At 55.4% G+C, this 19,863-nt stretch overlaps 1 protein-coding gene and 1 long non-coding RNA gene across 4 annotated transcripts in view; one reads left to right on the forward strand and one right to left on the reverse strand.

The window, feature by feature from the left end:
• The window catches only part of PPM1F (protein phosphatase, Mg2+/Mn2+ dependent 1F), a 27,095-nt gene extending 12,080 nt beyond the window's left edge, over positions 1-15,015 (reverse strand). Inside the window, exons 1-3 of one of the 2 annotated variants that reach the window (XM_034642079.1) lie at positions 14,950-15,015; positions 8,258-8,502; positions 4,008-4,153 (exon numbers count right to left, since the gene is read on the reverse strand). In XM_034642079.1, coding sequence (XP_034497970.1) covers positions 4,008-4,153; positions 8,258-8,454 — 343 coding nt within the window. In that variant the 5' untranslated portion in view covers positions 8,455-8,502; positions 14,950-15,015. Of the gene's footprint in view, positions 1-4,007; positions 4,154-8,257; positions 8,503-14,870 lie in introns of both variants that reach the window. The other variant, XM_034642080.1, reaches the window with a different exon arrangement.
• On the forward strand, positions 3,640-19,691 carry LOC117795917. Of its 2 annotated transcripts, XR_004620099.1 has the most exons (5): positions 3,640-3,888; positions 15,110-15,298; positions 16,567-16,795; positions 17,976-18,747; positions 19,352-19,691. It is a non-coding gene; the product is annotated as an uncharacterized LOC117795917 (long non-coding RNA). The 2 variants fall into 2 exon arrangements; XR_004620100.1 differs by lacking the exons at positions 3,640-3,888; positions 15,110-15,298 and adding an exon at positions 16,335-16,476.
• The last annotated feature ends 172 nt before the right edge of the window (positions 19,692-19,863 follow it).

Below are 19,863 nucleotides of genomic sequence, written 5' to 3' on the forward strand. Positions count from 1 at the left end.
GAGGAGCCTGATGTGGGGCTCGATCCCACAACGCCGGGATCACGCCCTGAGCCGAAGGCAGACGCCCAACCGCTGTGCCACCCAGGCGTCCCCCCGTGTTATTTCTTACAACAGCATGGAAGCCTATGGTTATCTCTAAGTTTAATGGGAAGAAATTAAAGGGTAAAACAAAAATGGACTTCTGAAGAGCGCGTGAGCATGTAAAATGCTTATGTCATGGTGTTAAGGAAAAACGCTAGGAAAAAAATGTCACAAAAAAAAGGAGAAAAGAAAATCCCACACACGGTTTGATCACGAGGATCTGAAAAAGCCTTCGGCCGCTTGGACCAGAAAATTAAAGGCAGGAAAAGCACACGGTCAAAATGTCAGCGGTGGGGTCCGCAGGTGGTGGTTCTATAGGTGATGTTTTTCCCAAGAATACTTTTTTGGTGTTTTCTCAATTTTCCATGACAAGCTTCAGCCCCAGGTGATGGTTTAAAAATATGTCCATAGGGGCGCCTGGGTGGCACAGCGGTTAAGCGTCTGCCTTCGGCTCAGGGCATGATCCTGGCGTTCTGGGATCGAGCCCCACATCAGGCTCCTCCGCTGTAAGCCTGCTTCTTCCTCTCCCTCTCCCCCTGCTTGTGTTCCCTCTCTCGCTGGCTGTTTCTATCTCTGTCAAATAAATAAATAAAATCTTTAAAAAAAAAATATGTCCATAAATTCTCTGATGCTTGATTGGGAGCCCAGTTCCCCCCCCTTGAGTGTGGGCCTTAGGGACCTGCTCCTAATAAACAGAATCAACTAGAAGTGACAACGAGCTGCTTCCTAAGAGGCGCTGTGGCTCCCCCCTGGCACGCCCTCTCTCCCTCCCTGTCTGTCTCTGTCTCTCTGGTGAATCACCGGCCCCGAGGGAAGCAGCTGCCACGGCGTGAGGACACTCAAGCAGCCCTGTGGAGGGTCCACACGGGGAGGGACTGAGGCCTCCTGCCAAGAGCCAAGTGACCGAACCCCTTGGAAATGGAACCTCCGCCCCACGGCCAAAAGCTCAGGACCGTGATCTCATGAGAGACCCTGGGCCAGAACCACCAGCTCACCGACTCCCAAATTCCAGACCCACAGACACTATGGGATCATAAATGTTTGTTTTAAGCCACTCAATTCTGGGGGGAATTTGTTACGCAACAACAGGTAACAGCCCCTACAACACACACAGACACACACCCCCCAAATCCTACCTAAACATGCCTTCTAAAGAAAAGCTTCACAAGGAACTAACAAGGAACAGGTCCCAAGGAATCCTCAGGTGGCGTGCCAGAGGCTCAGGTCATTTCCACACACAAAACCCTCCTGGGACTCTGGCTGGCCAGGTGCGTGCAGCAGGGATGGGTGAGTCAGGGCCAGTCATCTAGGAGGGGGGTTCAAGGGCAGACCCTGAGGAGAGCCTCAGGCCACACTTGAAGGACTTCGAGTGGGGGAAGTGCTGGAGAAGGACGGGCTCCTGCCCAAAGGTGGAGCCCGCGGAAGAAAAAGACAGGGGCAGAGGCCAGGGAAGGCAGAGAGGGTCTGTGAGCACCAGAGGCCACGGAAGCCATGTCTGAGGGAATCCACACATCAAGGTGGGGTGGGGTGTCTAGAATTGGCCACTGCCACCACACCCAGGACACAGGCGCCATTCAGGTGTTTGGCAAGAAGTGGGAGACCAGCCGGGCTGGCCTGAGGGGCTGTGGCTGCAGGAAGGCTCAGCTCCAGGAAGACAGGTCCACACGTGATTGGCCCAGTGAATGCCCTGCCAACAAGTCAGAGACCCCTCGTTCAGCTGGACTGCACAGCGCTGCCTCCCTAGCCTCCCCCTCCTCTCCTCTCTAGACAGATATGCGCAGATCATGACCCGAGCTGAAGGCAGATGCTTAACTGACTCAGCCACCCAGGTGTCCCTGGGCTCTGCTTGTATTAGGCCTGAAGCACCCAGGGAGGCACAGGGCGCCGTGTACTCTCTTGCCTTAGGTTGTGCTACCATTTCCGTCTACATGTTTGAACTTGAATTTCAGCTTGAGCAAAGGCAATTATCGCTGACAATGATAAGCAATGGATAAGCAGAGGGAGAATCGGCTGGCTCACTGACTCCTGATGCCGCTGGCAGGAGACGCCTGCTTTCCCGGCTGAGGGCCTCCTCCCGGTGCCCACAAGGACCAGCTCACTGGAGAGGGGCCAGCTGGTGTTTCCACATGACCCAGCCACAGAGAGGTCTTAGTCATATCTCTGTCCTTGAGCAGTGGTGCTTATAACACTCGCCGTGAAGCCAATTTTGCAAGAAGGGCTTCAAGATGATAGATTATACTGTGTTCTGCTCCAGTGACAGGGAGAGCTGATCAAGGCTGCGAGCCCAGGCTTGCACGGAGGGCGGGGGCAGGCTGTGATTTCCTCCTCCCTGGGGCCCTCCCCCCTTCCCTGGCCTGCAGGGGCCCCCAGGTGTAGGGCTCTGCGGGTGTCAGCCACCGCCGGGGGCCTTCCCGCCAGCAGGTGGCGCTGGTTTCCCGTTGGGACTCTGGGGTGGGGCACTCCCTTTGTGGGGCTTTGCAGAGGACAACGGCTGCCAGTCACTGTGGGCTGCTGTCTCCAGCACCTTCCAGGCAGGAATGCGAGGCCCTGCTGGAATGGAATGTGGGCAGGGAGCCACGGAAAAGGCAGGGGACACGGATGAGAACTCAGCATGTGCTGAAGCCGGGTGTGGGTTTGTCTTCTTTCTCCCCCCTCTGTTCCTTGCTTTGCCCTCACCGCTCACACTCATGCGAAGCTTAAAGGAACATAGATAACAAGTATGGGACAAGACGGAAGTAATCATATACAATATATAAATGGACCAAATAGACAAATTACAGTCCCCCCGGATCCCCGATTTCGCTTTTCCATGGTTTTGGGTACAGGCAGTCAACTGTGGTCTGGAAATGGGATCATCAGAAGGGATTGTCAGAGGGTCACAGCAGTCCAACGCTACACTGTAATGCCTACGTCACTCACCTCACTTCATCTTACCACGTAGGCATTTTACCATCTCACATCATCAGAAGAAGGGTGAGTACACACTAAGATATTTAGAGAGAGAGAGAGGACCACCTTCATATAACTTATTATAGTATACCGTTATAACTGTTCTATTTTAGTATCAGTTATTGTTAATCTCTTAGTGTGCTTAGTTTATAAATTAAAGTTTATCATAGGTATGCGTGGATAGGAAAAAAAGCAGTATATATAGAGTTTGGTACGATCTGCGGTTTCAGGCATCCCCTGGGGGTCTTAAAACGTACGCCCCTCGGATGAGGGGGGTATTAGGAAAGTGAAAGAAAGACATGTAAGGTTCACTGCCCATTTCCCCAGCTGTGCGGGGGGCTTGGGGCGCGCCCCGCTAACCAGCATCCCCGGAGGAGGCCGACCACAGGCCCCCTCAGCCCCTCCCCGAGCCAGCTCTCACAGGCGCCGTGGAGTCTCCACCTGTCGGGGTCCCGAGTTGGAACAGCCCGGGCAACAGGCCCAGGCGCTGGCATTTTCTACCAGCTGGACCCTGAGGCCACCCCCGGGAGCCGCGCGCACGTCACCCTCCAGACTCCCACGCCGCCCTGGGACAGTGTCAGCTGAGGCGGAGCAAGTGGGCGACGGAGCTGCCACCTCAGCTTCCTCCCACGTAGAACGGGAAAAGCGTTATTCATCTCCTGGGCGGCTCTGCAGCTCCGTGAGATGGCGCCTGCACCACCCCCCCGGCCGACCTGGGGCTGCAGCGGGCGCTGTCTCTGCATCCGGCTCGGCCGCACCGTCGGGAGCACGCGTGGGCGCTGCCCTTCCGTGGCCCTTGGCCACGTGCTGCCCACCACCACCCTTCCACCAGCAAATGGGAACGGCAGTGGCGCCCAGGTGAGCCCTGACGTCCCCTGAACTGGCACTCCCCCCCCCACCCCCCTGCCCCGTCCCTTGTCTGGCGGGTGAGTCTGTCGCCTGCTAAGCCTCCGGGCCAGACAGGGAAGAGAACTCACAGGTCACAGGGGCCTTCTCTTCCTCGTCATCCTCTTCCTCCTCCTCCTCCTGCCTGGGCAACTTCCTGAATTCGGAAAGGTCTGTCTGTAGCAGCTGGGAAACCGCCTCGTGGGCCAGAGATGAGGCAAGTGGTGGCGGGGCGCTCCTGGGGACAGGGACAAGGAGTGAGGCGGAGCTGGAGCCTCAGCAGAAGCTTGTACCCCAGCGCGTCCCCAAACGATCCAGATGGAGACCTCCTCTCCACTCAGGGAGGCGCCACAACGTGCGGCGGCAAGGAACCGCTCGGCCTCTGGGCCTCGGGGAGCTGGGTGGGACATCCACTCGATGCCATTTCCCAGGCCCTGAGCTACACCAGACATGGGTGGGGGCTGGTGGGGGGAGAAGATGTGTCTTCGGGGCCCTGTGGCCGGGCTGCACAAACCGCCCAACGTCCAGCCTGATGACAGCTCCTGGTCACCAACACCAGTTGGGGCTCTCCAGAGTTTCAGGGGTCTTATGAGTTGAATTGTGTCCCTCAAAGTTCCTATGTTGAAGTTCTAGTTGCCAGTGCCTCAGAATGGGACCTTATTTAGAAAGATGCAATTAGTTACAATGAGGTCGTAGAGGAGTGTGGGGGGTCCCTGATCCAGGAACACTGGTGTCCTTATGAAAAGGGGACCTCCAGGCACAGATGCACACAGGGGGAGCTCTACGTGAAGATGAAGGCAGCAGCTGGGGTGATGAGCCAGAAATCACCAGAAGGAACCAGCCCTACCGATGCCCTGATCTTGGACTTCCAGCCTCCAAAACTCTGAGACAATACATTTTTGTGTTTAGGCTGCTCGGCCTGCAGTGCTTCCCACACCATATGCATGGAGAGCCTTCCCTGGCTCCTCTGTGCTAAGGGTCCATCCCTCCACTGCCCCTTACCTCTAGATGCACCCTGACCCTGCACTCCGCCTCCCCACCAGTGGGAACCTTTCACGGGCCAGCAGATGTGTGTTCACCCTTGCGTGTCTGTCCCCGAGGGCTGGGGGCGCACGCCCAGGGTAGCCAGGGATTCTCTGCTGGGGAGACACACCTAGCTTTTCCCTGAGGGCAAGGACCTCCCAGCAGCCAGGCAAATGGGTCACTTCCGTTGGGGGCTGGGCATCCACAGTGTGTCTATAGATGGTCTTAGGAATCTACCGGGGTGAATCTGTGATTTTTTAAAATGAGAGGGTGACTCAGGGAAGAGGCCTCTGGACCTGCCTTTGAAAAACCACCAGCCAAGACATGAGCAATGAGTTCCCCTGCTGTTTGGGGATTTCCTGCTAATCACGGGGTTTTCCTTTCTCACAGCAGGGAGAAGGGGCGCTGTTTTCTCTGTTCCTGGGGAGGTGGTGCTGTGGTTTCCTGCAGGCCTGCAAAGGCCACCAGGGCAGGGAAGCAGCTTCCGGGCCTGGGGACATAGACAATGCCTGGCCTCAGGCCATGGGCCTCACTTCCTAGATGTGTCCTCCCTCCCCATCCAGGGGATCCCCCCACCCCCCACACACCCGCCAAGCACTCAGGCTCTGCAGCAGTCAGGGCTCCTAAAGACTCTGGAAGATGCTGCAGTGAACAGAAGGTGTGTGCAAGGCCCAGGTACCCAACAAACACTCTAGTTCCACCTGCTTTGGGGTTTTCAAGTTTGCAGCCTAGCAGCCGAGATGAAAACGCAGAGGAATAATTATAGCGTAAGGTGTGCACTGCTCGGGGACCTGAGACGGGACACAGAACTGCTGACAACAAGGGGGAAGACAGGATGTAAATCACTGCACCCTTGAACTTGGTGATCTGACTTCCCAACAGTCTCAGGAAGGACACCATTTACAATCTGAGAAAATGCCATGCACCCTATGCTTGGGGCCCCTTGCACCCAGGGGCCTACACGTCAGCTGCAGGGATGGGAAGCAGAGGGACAGGAGCCTCCAGGAAGCTGCCAGGAACGTCTGTGGGGCTGTTCCTGACAGTCGGACGCAGAGTAGACGGCATGTGATCACACGTGTGAACACCATGTCTGCACAGGGAAGAAGTACTAGAGAGAACAAGAATAAATTCATCGAGATGAGTAGAAAACACGTGACTTTAAAATGTTTTAAAGGTGTTTTCAGATCGATCCGTTAGGGAGCTGACAGGAGCCATGACCCTTGGCCTCTCCCTCATGACTAGTGGTCTCAGGCCTGCTCTGCCATCCTGCTAATTAACGGGGGGGGGGCGGGGGGCTCAACATCTGAGCCCAGGGCCTGCCACCAGGGCCTCATGGGGCCCCACGTCACCTCAAGCAAGTCCTGCTTTTCTCCTACACGTCGGCCTGAGACACCTGCCCTCCAACATAAGTAAAAGCCCCTCACCCCCAAGGCCCTGCACCCTGCAGACCCCTCTAGTCAGACCCCCTAACTTCTCCAGCTCAGGCCCCTCCCTGGTCACGAGGGCCGGTCACCTGCTCCTGCTACTGCCCGGCTACCCTCCTCTTCCTCACCCGCTTCCATCTCCACTGCCATGGAGCAAAACCAGCCCCACCTTCTGGGATCCTGCCCCTCTGGGCATGTTCCTCCTCTGTGCCCTCTCCTCCCCCCACCAGTGGACTGACTGCTCACCCCCGTGCCCCTCCCGGGCCTGGCCCTATAGCTTCTCCCTCTTCTGACTCTGAGCCACCAGTCTGGGCTCTCCTGCCTCCATCTCCAGGTCACTTCCCCTTCTCCCTGTGCACACGTCATCTCCGGCACAGCAGGCACAATGCTGGGCGCTTTCACTCTCCCCAGGCTCTGGGCTCATGGGGGAGCAGCACGGGCACCAATCCTCCTGGGCCCGCACTTCCTCCCACCGCCCCTAAAGCCCGCGCAGGAGGCCAAGTGGCTGCTGGTGGGGCCCTGAGGAAGGTGAAGCCCCGGGAGCCCTCCCCTCCTTACCCCTCCCCTGAATCCAGCAACTCAGGCCTATTCTGTTCCACCGACTAGACTTATGCCACCTGCCTCTAAAATATGTCCTCAATGCAGGACGGAACAGTCCCGTAACACCCTCTGCACACCCTAAAGAAACATGGTCGCCAGGCATGTCCTCCTGAGGTCTGTGGCACCGTGGGGCTATCAAGATGGACCAGGCCAGCTCACACTGACCTTCACGCTCAGGGACCCGGGCTCCCACACTGCATGGGGTAAGAGTCATGAACTCTGCTGGATCCTAGCAAGCAGGCTTTAGGGGGGTGTGCAGGAATCGAGCTGACCTGCCCCAAAGGAAGCACGCTTAGGGACACTAACATACAGTATGCTGAGGATGGGGGCGTGGTCCGACTTTAGGGGTGACGCAGGGACTAGGGACTATAGGTCTGGCCCCTGGGGAGGGACGAGGTTCAGGAAGACACTGCATGGGCCACTAGCCTTTCCTGTCTGTTGCTTTCTCCCGTCAAATCTGCTAAGCCTGCTGTGTCTCATCTCTGTGCCTTAGCTGCCTGGCCCCTGAACAGGGGACACAGCACCATCACCCTCTTGGGTCACCGCGACTAGGGCACACAGCCTGGCCCTGCCCCACCCTGAGGTCTCAGCCAGTCTCTGGACCTCCCTGGACTCTGCCTCCCCATCTGTGAACTGAGACAGAAACAGGATTGATTGCACCTGTATGGGTTGGACTGTGTCCCCCCAAAAGATATGTTGAAGTCCTAACCTGCAAGGGCTCAGAATGTGACCTTATGTGGAATTAGGGTCTTCGCAGGTGTAAGATGAGGTCATAAGGGAGCAGGGTAGGCTCTTGATCTCATAGGACTGGTGTCCTTCCAAGAGGAGAAGAGACCCAGACAGGGAGGGAATGCCACGTGAAGACAGACGCACGGGGTGGACACCATGTGACAACGAAGGCCGGGCTGCAGGGACGCCTCTACAAGCATCTTCACTTGGAATTCCCCTCCTCTCTGGGTCTCTTCTCCCCTAAGGACTGCTGGCAACACTGGCAGCTGGAGAAAGGCCTGGAACCAGTTCTCCATAGCCTTTGTTTGAGAGAGCATGACCCTGCCGACACCTTGATCTCTGACTTCCGGCCTCCAGAACTATGAGATAATCCATGTCTATTGTTCCAAGCTGCCCAGCCTGGGATACGTTGTGACTACAGCCCTGGGGAAGCTATGCAGCCCCGTCACAGGGATGTAATTAGGGAGCAGAACCGGCACAAGGCAGGGCATGTGGGGTGAGCGGCAGCTGTGGTCAAATTCGGCAGGAGGCACGTGCTGTCCCCTCCTGACAGGTGCGCCACCTACCTGCTGCTCAGGAAGCCCATCGCCAGCTCGGCCAGCTCTCCCTCCACCTCCTCCTGGCTCAGCACTGTCCCCGGGAGCTTCCATGGCACAGGGCTCTCTAGACTCAGCGGCGCTGGGAAGTCGCAGAGGAAGGCGTCCAGGAAGCCTGGGATCTCCTCTGCTGGCCGGCTGCTCTGCTGGGGGGCTCCAGAGGCCATGCCCAGAGCATCCCGGGGGGTCTCTGCTGGGATTCCGGGTGGTCTTCCCTGAGGAGAGACGTGAGGGTCAGAAAACACATGAGGGATCGGTGCCCTCATCCCACAGTGCTGAGCGTGTGGCGCCTTACTTTCTTTCCACCTCGAAGCATCATGCAGTAGGTGCCACACCAAGCCCAGGGCCTCAAGGCAGAAGGGCAGGGTGACTGGCCTTACACAGAGTTCAGGGGACCCAAGTAAGGGGGAGCAACAGCCCTGGTCAGTGTCCGGACATGGTTCCAAGAAGGGGCGCTCGGAAGCCCAAGAGAAGTGGCTTCAGGAGACAGAGCTGGGATCAGAGGCCACATGGATGCCCTGAAGGAGAAGTGACAGAGAAGGCAGGCCTGTTCCTGGTAGGGGATGGCTGGCGTGGCCTAAGGCGGGCAGGAGGGGGACACCGGGGGCCAGGCCACTGAGGCATTAAAACAGAGCAGGTAAGGGGTTCAACCTGACCCCTTGACAGCCAGAAGGTGAGGAAGTGATGCCATCACTTCTGTCAGCCTAGTGGGCAGAAGGGATGCCTGTCAAGGGAAGAAAAAGGGCCTGGATGGTGCCAGGGCTGGCCCTGGGATGTTTTGGATGTGGACAAGAGGGGAGTAGGAAGGGGGCCCAGAGCCTACAGGGCACCCCAGGGCATGGGCAGAAGAGAAGCCAGGAAAGTTGGGGACACCTGTGACGTGTTCTCTCCAACAGGAAGACTCCTGGGCCTCGTGAGCCCCGGCTGAAGAAGAGGCACCAGGGACAGCCCATGCCACTGACCCCACTACTCTGGGAACTGGCTCCCACCTTTCAGGCTCTTCCTCCCCCAACCTCAGGAAGGCCAAGGGCTTACTAGCTGCCAGGCCCTGGGAATTGCCCATAACAACCCTGGGAGCCAGGACGAGCCCCCATTTCACAGATGGAACACTGAGGCTGGGAGAGGGACAGCCCTTTGACAGAGAATGGATGATGGGGTCCAGGAGGGATTCTGGAGCCTATACTCATCACCATCCCACCCAGCTCTTCTCCCACGAGGTCTTCACTCACACCTGGCTCCCACTACATCCTCCTCCCCAAGGTGGGCCTCCAGCTCCTCTCCCCCAGCTCAGGACCTCCACGCATTGCTAGCCCACCCACTTCCCTCACCCTGCCCCCCAGGGTTCATGGGCCAGCAAAGGCCTGTCTATCAGACTCCTGCATGGCCCACCTGGACTCCCGCCTCTCATGTTCAGCCCTCCAGACCCAAATGGTCCCAGAGCATCTCTCTTCTGTCATGCACCCTCCCCCATTCGCTCTCTAGGCCCCCCTTCCTACCCCACACCCAGCTGCGCCACCCCCCCCCCACCAACGCTGAGCACAGGCCCTTGTCTTGCCCATTCCCCTTCAGCTGGTGCCTGTTCCATCTGAGCCTTCCCAGGGCTGGGGCACCCCCAGGGCCTCTATAACATCCAGCTGGGAAGCTTGCTTTGGGAGCAGTAACAGATTGACTCGAGGGTCCAATCCCAAGTCGCGGGAGGACAATGTGGGGAGCAGTTTCACCGCCCATCCCCTCCCTGAGGCCTTCCCGGTTCCGATGAGTACAGGCAGGGAGAAGGCACGGGAGAGACTCTTCTGGAATTCCTCATGCCTGCAAACGTTACCAGAGAGAAGCAGTGGACAGGGGTTGAAAATTGGAGGCTGAAGGGACCTGCCACCGAGAGGAGGGGGACAGCCTGCCCAGCTCCCACTGAAGAGCACCCCCGTGGGCATGGCTGCCCTTGTCCAGAGCCACTAACTCAGCACAAGTCTGTGGCAGAAGGAAGAGAAGAAACACAAGAACAGCACGGGCTGAAGGGGAGAGTGAAGTGTCCAGTCTGGGAAGGACCTGCGAGGACAAGGGGGGTAAATGAAAAAACAAACAAACCCACAAAACCTCTCTCTTTCAGAGACGTGTCAAAAGTTGACTTTTTAAAGCAGACACAGAAAGAATACAGAAATCAGGGCACTTATGATGGAAGGTTATGGCGACGGATTTAAAAATCACTGCTATCCTCCATGTTTACTTACCAGTAGAAGTAAATACAATGCAGGCCCAGGTTATAAAAGGCGAACAGGTAAAAAGATAAAGAGGGCAAAATAAAGAAGCAGAAATCAGGACAACAGCTGGTCGGACAACCAAATCATAACCACAAGGATAAGACTTCGTGAAATGGGGCAATCAGAAAAGGCTGGGAGCCTCGTGGGGGGTGGTGAGGGTCACCTGGGGAGAAGGCAGGCTGGCGGAGCTGCTTAGTACGGAGAACCAAGCCAGAGAAAAACAAGAAGATGGTGTGAACTTCCCAGCAGGCTCCGACACCCTTCGGCAGAGAGAGAGGCCAAGCCACCTCGTCTGCTTGCAACAGTGCTGGCCTGTTGCTGAGGGGAGAGAAGCGTGAGCAATGCGGAGCTGCCCTCCAGCAACAGCCGGCGCCCTGGGGTACAGAACAGGGTGGGGAAACGCCAGCTGGCTCCCTGAGCCGGAGCCCAGAAACAATCCTCTGCAGGCATGCAATCTTTGGGGCGGTGCGTGTGCTCCTGTGTGAGTGTACGATTAAGACCTGAACGAGAGGAGGCTCACTGACCTCCCAGAGTGCACAGGAGGGCCCTGTTTGAGAAACCCTGCCCCCAGAGTAAAGCACAGAATGCAAGACCCTTTGCCTGCGACCTCACTTGCTGGTGGCATGTGCTCGGTGCTTTGGAATGCGGGTACCTCCTTGGGATGCTGTTTTCTGTGCCTGGAGCTCCCCCACAGTCCGCCCCTTTCCCTGGGGGTCGGGGCCCCTCCTCTCCGCATTGCTGCCTCCGTACTCTGCCCTGTGCCCACTGCCCTGAGCCCAGGGTTGGGCACAGGCCCGGACAGCAGCCCGTGACACGACTGCTGAGTAGGGTCAGGGGAGGGGGGCGAGGGCGGGGGGGGGGAAGGCAGGCGGCGCGGGCGTGATAGTGCTTGTGTGCACGCTTGGCCTGCATCTGCCGGGGTGCGGGCTGCCCTGTTCTCAGGGCCTGCGCCAGCTGCCCTCCTTCGCTAGACAGGCGGGTGGCCCAGAGCCATCTTGCCCGCTGAGGACCAACCGGGCTTGTTTCTGCAGCAGCCGGCTGAGGCGAGGGGCAAGGGGAGCAACCAGGACACGGCTTTCCTTCTCTGGAGCCCAGCTGGGGTAAAGACAAAAGTGCCTTCCTTGCCCTTTGTTTGTTCAACGAACTCTGAATTTGTGACATAAGCCACACAGAGAGGAGCAAAACAATCCCAGGATCCTGGGGCCTACAGATGACAGCAGGAAGAGGGCAGGACGGAGGGATTCCCAAGGCAAAGGGGGTCCCTCCGAGACAGCCCTAGTGCTAGGAGGGGCAGGGGGCTGTGCCGTGGTCCTGAGCTCTTGCCGGACCAATGGGGGCGGACAGGGGCTTGGGGACAGAAAGCAGGATAAGGTGGTGGGAGATGAGGCTGAACTGGTGCAGGGTGTCCAGGCGGATACAGTGCTCTGGGGTTCTAGGGAGGAGGACTCGCCTGAGTCCGGGGGTGGGCAGGGGAGGAACAGTGGGCTGCCAGCCCCCTTGTCACCTGCCTCCACCAGATGGGCCAAACGTGGCCCGGGTCCTCCCGGCTCCCAGAACGATGCTGCTCTGCACTGGGCATCATGTCAGCCGTGCAGTCAGCTCACACCTGCCAGGGGCCCCCAACTGCCGACTGCCGGCACCAACAGCACTCTTCCGGCCTCTCCTCTTTCCACCTCCCAGCAACCTGTTGTCATTATCCCCAGGTGGGGGTCATGACAGGTGGGGACTGCAGGGGGGGCAGCAAAAGAACCAAGCAACTCGTTCAAAGTCCCTCGGTGGGGTTCACACTGGGAACTCAGACTGTGGAGCCTGGCTCCACGCTGCCACGGAAACCCCACCCACCCCTCACTGGTCACCAGCCTGGGGGATTCAGTCTCTCCTGCCCTCTTCTTTCATTTCCATGCCCCTCACCTCCGTGCTCCTGTGCCTTGCCTCGTGGCATTCCATTCTGGCCCCACGCCACTCCCACACCTCTCTGAGCCAAGCCCTGCTGTATAGTCACACCTTTGGGGTCCAGCACACTGTCTTCCATGTGCTAGATCCCAAAGAAAGCATATTTATTTTCCTCTAGCTTATCAGTTTTCATTCATAAGCTCAACCAACGTGTATCTGTACAACTGCCTTTTTCTTGATTTTTAAAAAAATATTCATTTATTTATTTGAGAGAGAGAGAGAGAGAGCACGAATGGCTGGAGGGGCAGAGGGAGAGAGAGAATCCTTAAGCAGCCTCCCGGCTTGGCGCAGAGCTCAACCTAGGACTGATCCCAGGACACTGAGATCATGACCCGAGCCAAAATCCGGAGTTGGCCGCTTGATTGACTGAGCCACTCAGGCTCCCCAACTGCCTTTTTCTAGATGGTATGGACAAAATACTTGCTGAAAGTCCTGCTTGACTTCAGAACCCAGGAGTAAAGCAAAAAACAGCAATCCTTAAGAAAGGAAACTACATCATCGTTACAACAGTATTGCCTTCCTTACTAAAAAGGTTTCTGTGAATGGAGAATCTTCTTTATTCACAAGTAACCATTGGGAAGAATATGGTGTCAATTTTCCAGATCTTTGACTACACATGTATCTTTTTTCTTTTTAAAAAATTTATGGTAAAATACGCGTGACATGCAATTTATCGTGCTGCCCATTTTCCTGTCTCCAGTTCTGTGGCATTAAGTACATTCACATTGTTGTGCACCCACCACCTTCTACAGGCTTGACTTTCTCACTAGATGCCCCGCTCCTGAGTCAGGAAGCCCACCCGTCCTCTCAGGTACCAGCCCGGCCCTCTGCATGGCAGCTGGCAAGTGTGATGGCGGAGGGAAGAGCTGGCTGCCTTCTGCCACTGCCAGTGGGTGGTGTGGGCTGAGATAAGCAGCCTGAGGCCTGGCACCTTCAAAGAGGAAGTTAAGATACTCTGTGGAGAACAGTGATCCGAGGGAGAAAGGTTTTAAAGACAGGGATGGCCTCAGGAAATATCTCAAAGGAATTCTACAAATGAACTTCTGTGGAGGTTTACAGCTTTCAAAGTGGTATTCAAAGTGGTATTTGTTTTGTTACTTCTTGCACAACTATTCTGAGAAGTACATGCTGTTAGGCCATGTTGCAGATGAAGAAACAGGCTCGGGGAGGGTAAGCCACCCGCCTAAGGTCACACAGGTAGGAAATGGCAAAGCTGGACTCACATGAGGCCTTCTGATGCCTTTTGTCACTTCCAGCTTGGTTATAGAAAGAAAAAAGTGAGATCTGACAACAGGCCAGAAGTGAGGGGCGCCTGGGTGGCTCAGTCGGTTGAGCGACCAGCTCTTGATTTCAGCCGGGGTCGTGATCTCGGGGTTATGAGATCGAGCCCGGTGTGGAGCCCTGCACAGAGCTCCGTGCTCAGCAGGGAGTCTGCTGGGGTTTCTCTCTCCCTCCCTCGCTCACTCTCTTTCTCTCTCTGAAATACATACATCTTAAAAAAAAAAAAAAAAAGACCAGAAGTGTGCTAGAGATGACCTCAGAGTGCTGGCCTTACATTCTATCTCCCATGGTGGGAGTACAGCTCGGCCCACAGAACCTGCCCCAGGAAATACCATGAGGACATGTGTCACTCGGCCCATGTGTCCTGCTGGGGGGAAGACTGTGGGGGAGGAGTCCATCACCATCAAATAGTCCTGGCTATGTGTTAGGCCCTGCATTAAAATCTCTACAATCAGGTGTCATTTCTCCAACGGCACAGAGGTTAAGAGGCTTGCCTGAGGTCACAGGGCTACCAGTGGTGGAGTCCGTCACCTCCTTGCCTGAGATTTCTATCTCACACACCTAGGGCCGAAAGTGCAGCAGCCCAAGCATAGCATTCGCTTTCACTAAAACACTGGCTTTTCACTAAACCACTTGGACAAGGGCCATGGGTCGGGGCAGGCCATGGGGTAAGGGCACGTGGGCAGAGATGTGGATCGGCAAAGGGGCAGGGGCTGGTGGGTAGGGGTCAGGCAGTGGGCCCAGCCCAGATGCTCCTAAGAACAGGGGCTCGGCCACGGGCAAATGGGGGCACATCACCCCTCAGCATCCACTCTGCTTCACCGCCCTCCGTTCCCACCTGGCCTTCAGCTTGGCCACACCCCCGCCGGCCCCTGGCCCCCTGAGGTCTGCACCCTTGCCTCCCTGGCCCTCCAATTCTCTGCCTCGGGTTCCTCAGGTCTTCAATTGCTCCCTGCGCTCTTCAGCCCCCCACTCGGCCCCTGAACCCCTTGCGTCTTCCCATCTCGGCCTCCCTGCCTCCCCAGCCCCCCTATTCCGCACCCTCCGGTTCCTCAGCGCCCCATTTCACCCCATACCCCTCAGGTTCCCACCTGAGCCTCAGTCCGGCGCGGTCAGCCCACCGGTCCCATGCCCCAGGCTTCCTTACCCCCGGGACCCCCAGGGCCTCACCTGCTACTCCGCCACTCGGGGCCGCGCGAGCCGCTCCCGGCCGGCCCCGCCCACTTCCCGTCCCCCGCCGCCGCGGGCTCCGCGCAGGCGCATTCCCGCGCGGGCGGGTGGGGTCGGGCCTCTGCTGCCCCCTGGCGGCATCGCGGCCCTTTCATTACAGGTGGAGGAGAGCGGCGCTCCACCCAAAGGGTCATGCAGCGAGGCGGCCCACATCCTGGGTTCTGGAGCAAAACGCGTGATCACTGGCGAATTGCTTCACTTCTGGAGACTTGTGTGGTTGGGCAGATGCGGAAAGCAATCCCTACCTCACAGCGCCGAGACATTAAGCAACATGTGCTGTGGACAGCTGGTGAGTGGCAGAGCTGTGATGCAGACCCAAACTGCCCCAGAGCCCGTGGGCCATCAGGCGAGGAGGCACAATGCCTGTGGCCCAGCACAATTTTAGCGGTTGTGTTAGTTTCTTATTGCTGCTATGACAATTACCACAAAGTTACACAAATTTATTATTTACAATTCTGGAGGTCAGAAGCCTGCAAGGTCTCAATGGGCTATAAGTTTGAAGTGTCAGTAGGGTACATTCCTTTCTGGGGCTCTAGACGGGAATTTGATCCCTTGGTTTACCAACTCCTAAAGACTGCCATTCCTTGGCTTGTGGCCTCTTCCATCTCCAAAGCCAGGAACATCCAGACGAGTCTTCGCACTGCCACCTCTCTGGTTGCCTCCTCGGACCTAGGAGGTCACTTCTTACACCTATTCAATGAACAGATCGTTGTTCTAAATAGGCTCAAAGTTTTCTGTTGAATCTAAGATTATTCCCTCCACAACGAACTGAAGTGGCAAGTATAACCACAGTATTGGAATGAGGTGAGTGCCAAGAACTTCCGGGCATCACAGTTTGGGGGGGCAGCACCAGGGAGCTGTTGATACCAGTCTGCGCCTCATGGTCCAAAGATGCTGCCCTGCCCAGTGCAAGGCAGGTACCTCTGTGTCCAGGATACCCCAACACCGAGATTCCCGAGACACTGCCTACTGTGCCCAGGGCCCAGAAATAAAGGGAGAGAGACACAGGAATGGTGAGTCTGAAGCCATTGTCACGTTATGCCCCTCAGATAAGAAGGAAATGGCTGACAGATCACCTGGGCAGAGAGGGAGGAGGCGCAGGGGAAGGGTCTAGGTTGTCATGGACATGTCCCCAGAGCTCTGCTTCCTACTTGCTCCACTCAGCCGGAGAGACAGGGCTCTCTGCCCAGGGCTGAGAATGAGCAGCAGCTGTGCCCTGGGGGGGGGGGGGCTAGCAGGGCCCACAGTGCCCCCTGCTGCCTGAGGACTAGGGGCACTTACAGAAAGGGGACCCTGGAGAGAGACAACTGCACCCCATGCTCCCCTCCTCACAGACAGGGGACTCATTACTGCCCGCGAGCCTCCCCTTCAGGCTGCAGCCTCTGTTCCACAGTGAAGCCCTGAGCCCAGTGAAGTGGTCTCCACTGGATAGCTATAGTTTGGGGGTGCACATAATCAGGAGACGGGGTGAGCAAGAGTTTTGGGGAAGGGGGGGACCCTGAGGTTTTTCCCAGAGGGAAGCTGGTCCCAGGAACTAACATAATCACACGTTTCCAGTGCTGAACAGAGTCAACTTCTGAGCAAGAGCCCCAGATGGTGAGGACAGCTGAGTCAGCCGACCATACTCAGGACCATAGAAAATGGGGTACAGCGACACACCCAGTGCCAGGGGACCGGAAGAGAAAGGACGGCCATGCGTGAGCCCCCAGGACACTTCCCCGGAACTCAGCAGCAGCCATTTGCGCACTGAGCAACAGGGATGAGAAAGGCTGCGGGCAGTGAGCAGGTATGGGCGGCCTGCAGGTTTTTTTCCCACTTCCCTGTGTGCCCTGAACACAATGCAGGCACCAAGCAGATGTCCCACAGTGAGAGGTCATAATCAGCCTCAGCTCCAGACTAGAGCCCAGAGATGGAGAGCCCGGGCGGCCTGACCTGGAGCCCCAGAATCCCTCTGAGATCCCTAGGAGTCCTTGTAGTTCTGTGGATCAGGAGTTTGGGAACACTGCGTAGGGGTTGCTGCAGCCAAGCTGCTCCCTGGTCGCCAGCACGGTTGCTGTTTCCAGTGCAGGGGACAGTGGCCATTTGTCCCGGGCTCTTGGACACCTAGGGTGGCTGGGTCAGCCCTGCCTGGGCCAAAGACGCCGGAAGGGGGAGGGACAGGTAGAACCGAAAGCTGGGTGAGTGAGGGAGTGGAGCAGAGCTGAGGGGTTCCCCACAAATCTTCCACCCAGGGCAGATCAGCTGTCACCTGTGCAGAGTGAGGAGGACAATGGTGAGAGAAGCGCAAGACACAGGGCAGATTGCTTGAGTGCTGTCCTCTAAGAGTCCAGCAGGCGGCTCCCCTGAGTCGCTCTTATTCTCTCCCTGTGTGTACCTACGGAGGGAGGGGTTTCTACAAATTTGTCCTTGCTCCCGGACACTCCTGGGCAAGGTCTCTGTGGCAGAATAATGCCTCCCCCCCCCCGCCCCCGCAAAGATGATCATGTTCTAATCCTTGGAATCTGCCCAGACATTACCTTTTATGGGGAAGGGTTATTAAAGTTTCAGACGGGGATGTGAGCAATCTGGCTGCGACATCTGTCACGCCGTTAATCACCAGGGTTGATTCCACTGATCCAGCTGGCTAGGCAGGTATCCCCTTCCTCCCTCACTGCTCCATATGGGACCCTCCTGAAGCTGTGTGCTCGGTGCAAGAGGATGACCTTCCCCCATAGAGGAGGACCTTTGTTCCGTCAAGGGCATACAAGCAGCTGCCCTCCCCTGCTAGAACCTGCAAACCAGAGCTCAAGGTCCCTCTGTAGGAGAACGCAGGGCATTCAAACTTCCAAGACTCCAGACACATCCAAAGGAGGCAGCTCATGTGGCAGGCTGCCTTTCTAGAAAGAAAAGAGAAGAGGAAAAGAGAAAAAAAAACATTAAGAGAGAGGAGTTGGTATCTGACAGTCATCTCTATTTTCTGATGCTAGATATGGGCGCTACGTTCTTCTGTGCCTCGCCAGATCTTCAACGTTGTTCAGTATCCTTTTCTGATCTTTCGCCGGGCTCTCGGAGCTGGACTCAGTGGCCGGATTGATATACATGATTTATTCACTATTGCCAGAGTCAGGAAGTTCATTTTTTCTTCTATATTTCATTGCTAGTTAGGCCAAATCCATTCCTGAAAGGCCTTTAATTAGTTCCTCAACACCTACTCAGCAGTGTGAAACTAGGCACTAGGATACATTATAGAAGTGTGATTTATAAGCCTTTGGGAAGGTAAGGCTCTCCCCTAGAAATGTTGACTACCAGCCTCCTTTGCCTCATTGACAAAGTACAGGTAGGCTAATAAAATCGGACACTGCCTGAGTCACAAAAATATTTCTGTGTATCTTAGAAAACCAACATTTTTTTTCTAGCCTGTAGATTAAGAACTGTAAGACCAGGATATGTTTTTAAAATAAAAAGACCCAATTCAATGATTTTAATATGAATATCTTTATTGAATCACATCATTTTAAATTTGTAAATCCAGAAGTTTCTATATAGTGTTATAAATGATTTTGATTGTACGTATGGGAAGTGTTCAGAAAGTTTTAATAACCACTTTGGATTTGTTCCTTCCTGTTTTTTTTATAGATCTCTAGAAATGTATGATCGTAAGTCAAATTCTAGCATCAGAAAAGAAGAGTTGCCTTAATTTATCTTTGATGATGGACCCATCCTCTGTATTCGACTCATCATCGTGGGCAGTCCTGGCAGGTAAGATGTTACCTGGAGTACAAGATATTTTTAAATGACTTGTCTTAATTTTATTTCTTATGAGACTGGTTCAAGTTGCAAACCTAAATTGATTAGTTTATAAGCAAAGCAACTATATTGTTTTTTAACCATACCCTTTTTGGTATGCCTGAAGCTAGTCGACTCCCTACCACTCGCCAAAATACTATTTTATTTAGGAGCATAAGAAAACAGAAAGTTTGACATCTTGTTTCCTGAATCCATTTAAAGACAGTTTTAAGGGGAGAGAAAAAAAATAGCTTCATTTTAACCAATTATTCAAGACTCTTCTGATTATGGTACTGCTAACAGTACTGTCACCCCTGAAACACGCACGAGAGAACGCATGAAAGGTGCTAATCGAGCTCTATGTTTCCCTTCTTTGCGGACAAAGTGGCAAAACACTTCAACGTTCCATATTTAAATTTCCGCCCATGTGAAGAGTAATCAGCACCACATACATAGGTTATTTCTTTCCTACACAATTTTAAATAACACAAATAAACCCCACTTAATTTTGATATTTTTAGAGCTCTGCTGTCCTTTAAAAAGAAAAGGTTTCAAAAAGATATCCTTTTCCAAGCAGAGTCTACTTGTTCATGAGACTAACGCCCAATCCCGACGATGAGTGGTGTCGCTTGCTCAGAAGTGCCAAGTGTCCAGGCGTGGCCAATCACGAAGTCACTAACCCACTTTAAAGGTGAGTTGCAAGACACAACCCACAGGGTCTGTTTTCCTGCCTGGAAGATAGAAGGATCATGTTAAGTCAGTGGTTGTAGCAACAAAAGGGCACACCCTTGGGACCTCCACGTCCCATCCAGGGTGATTAGAATTTAAAACTATGGATCCTGGGGCACTTGCACGGCTCAGTCAGTCGAGTGTCCAACATTTGATTTAGGCTCTGGTCATAATCAGGGGGTCATGAGGTGGAGCCCCATATCGGGCTCCGTGCTGAGAGTGCAGCCTGCTTGGGATTCCATCTCCCCTCTTACTCTCGCTGCCCCTCCCAGCTCACTCTCTCTCCCTCATTCTCTCTCTCTCCCCTCACATAAACACACACACACACACACACCCCCACACACCTGTACACACACATAA

The sequence above is a fragment of the Ailuropoda melanoleuca genome, chromosome 14 (assembly GCF_002007445.2).
Source record: "Ailuropoda melanoleuca isolate Jingjing chromosome 14, ASM200744v2, whole genome shotgun sequence".
Taxonomy (NCBI): Eukaryota; Metazoa; Chordata; class Mammalia; order Carnivora; family Ursidae; genus Ailuropoda; species Ailuropoda melanoleuca.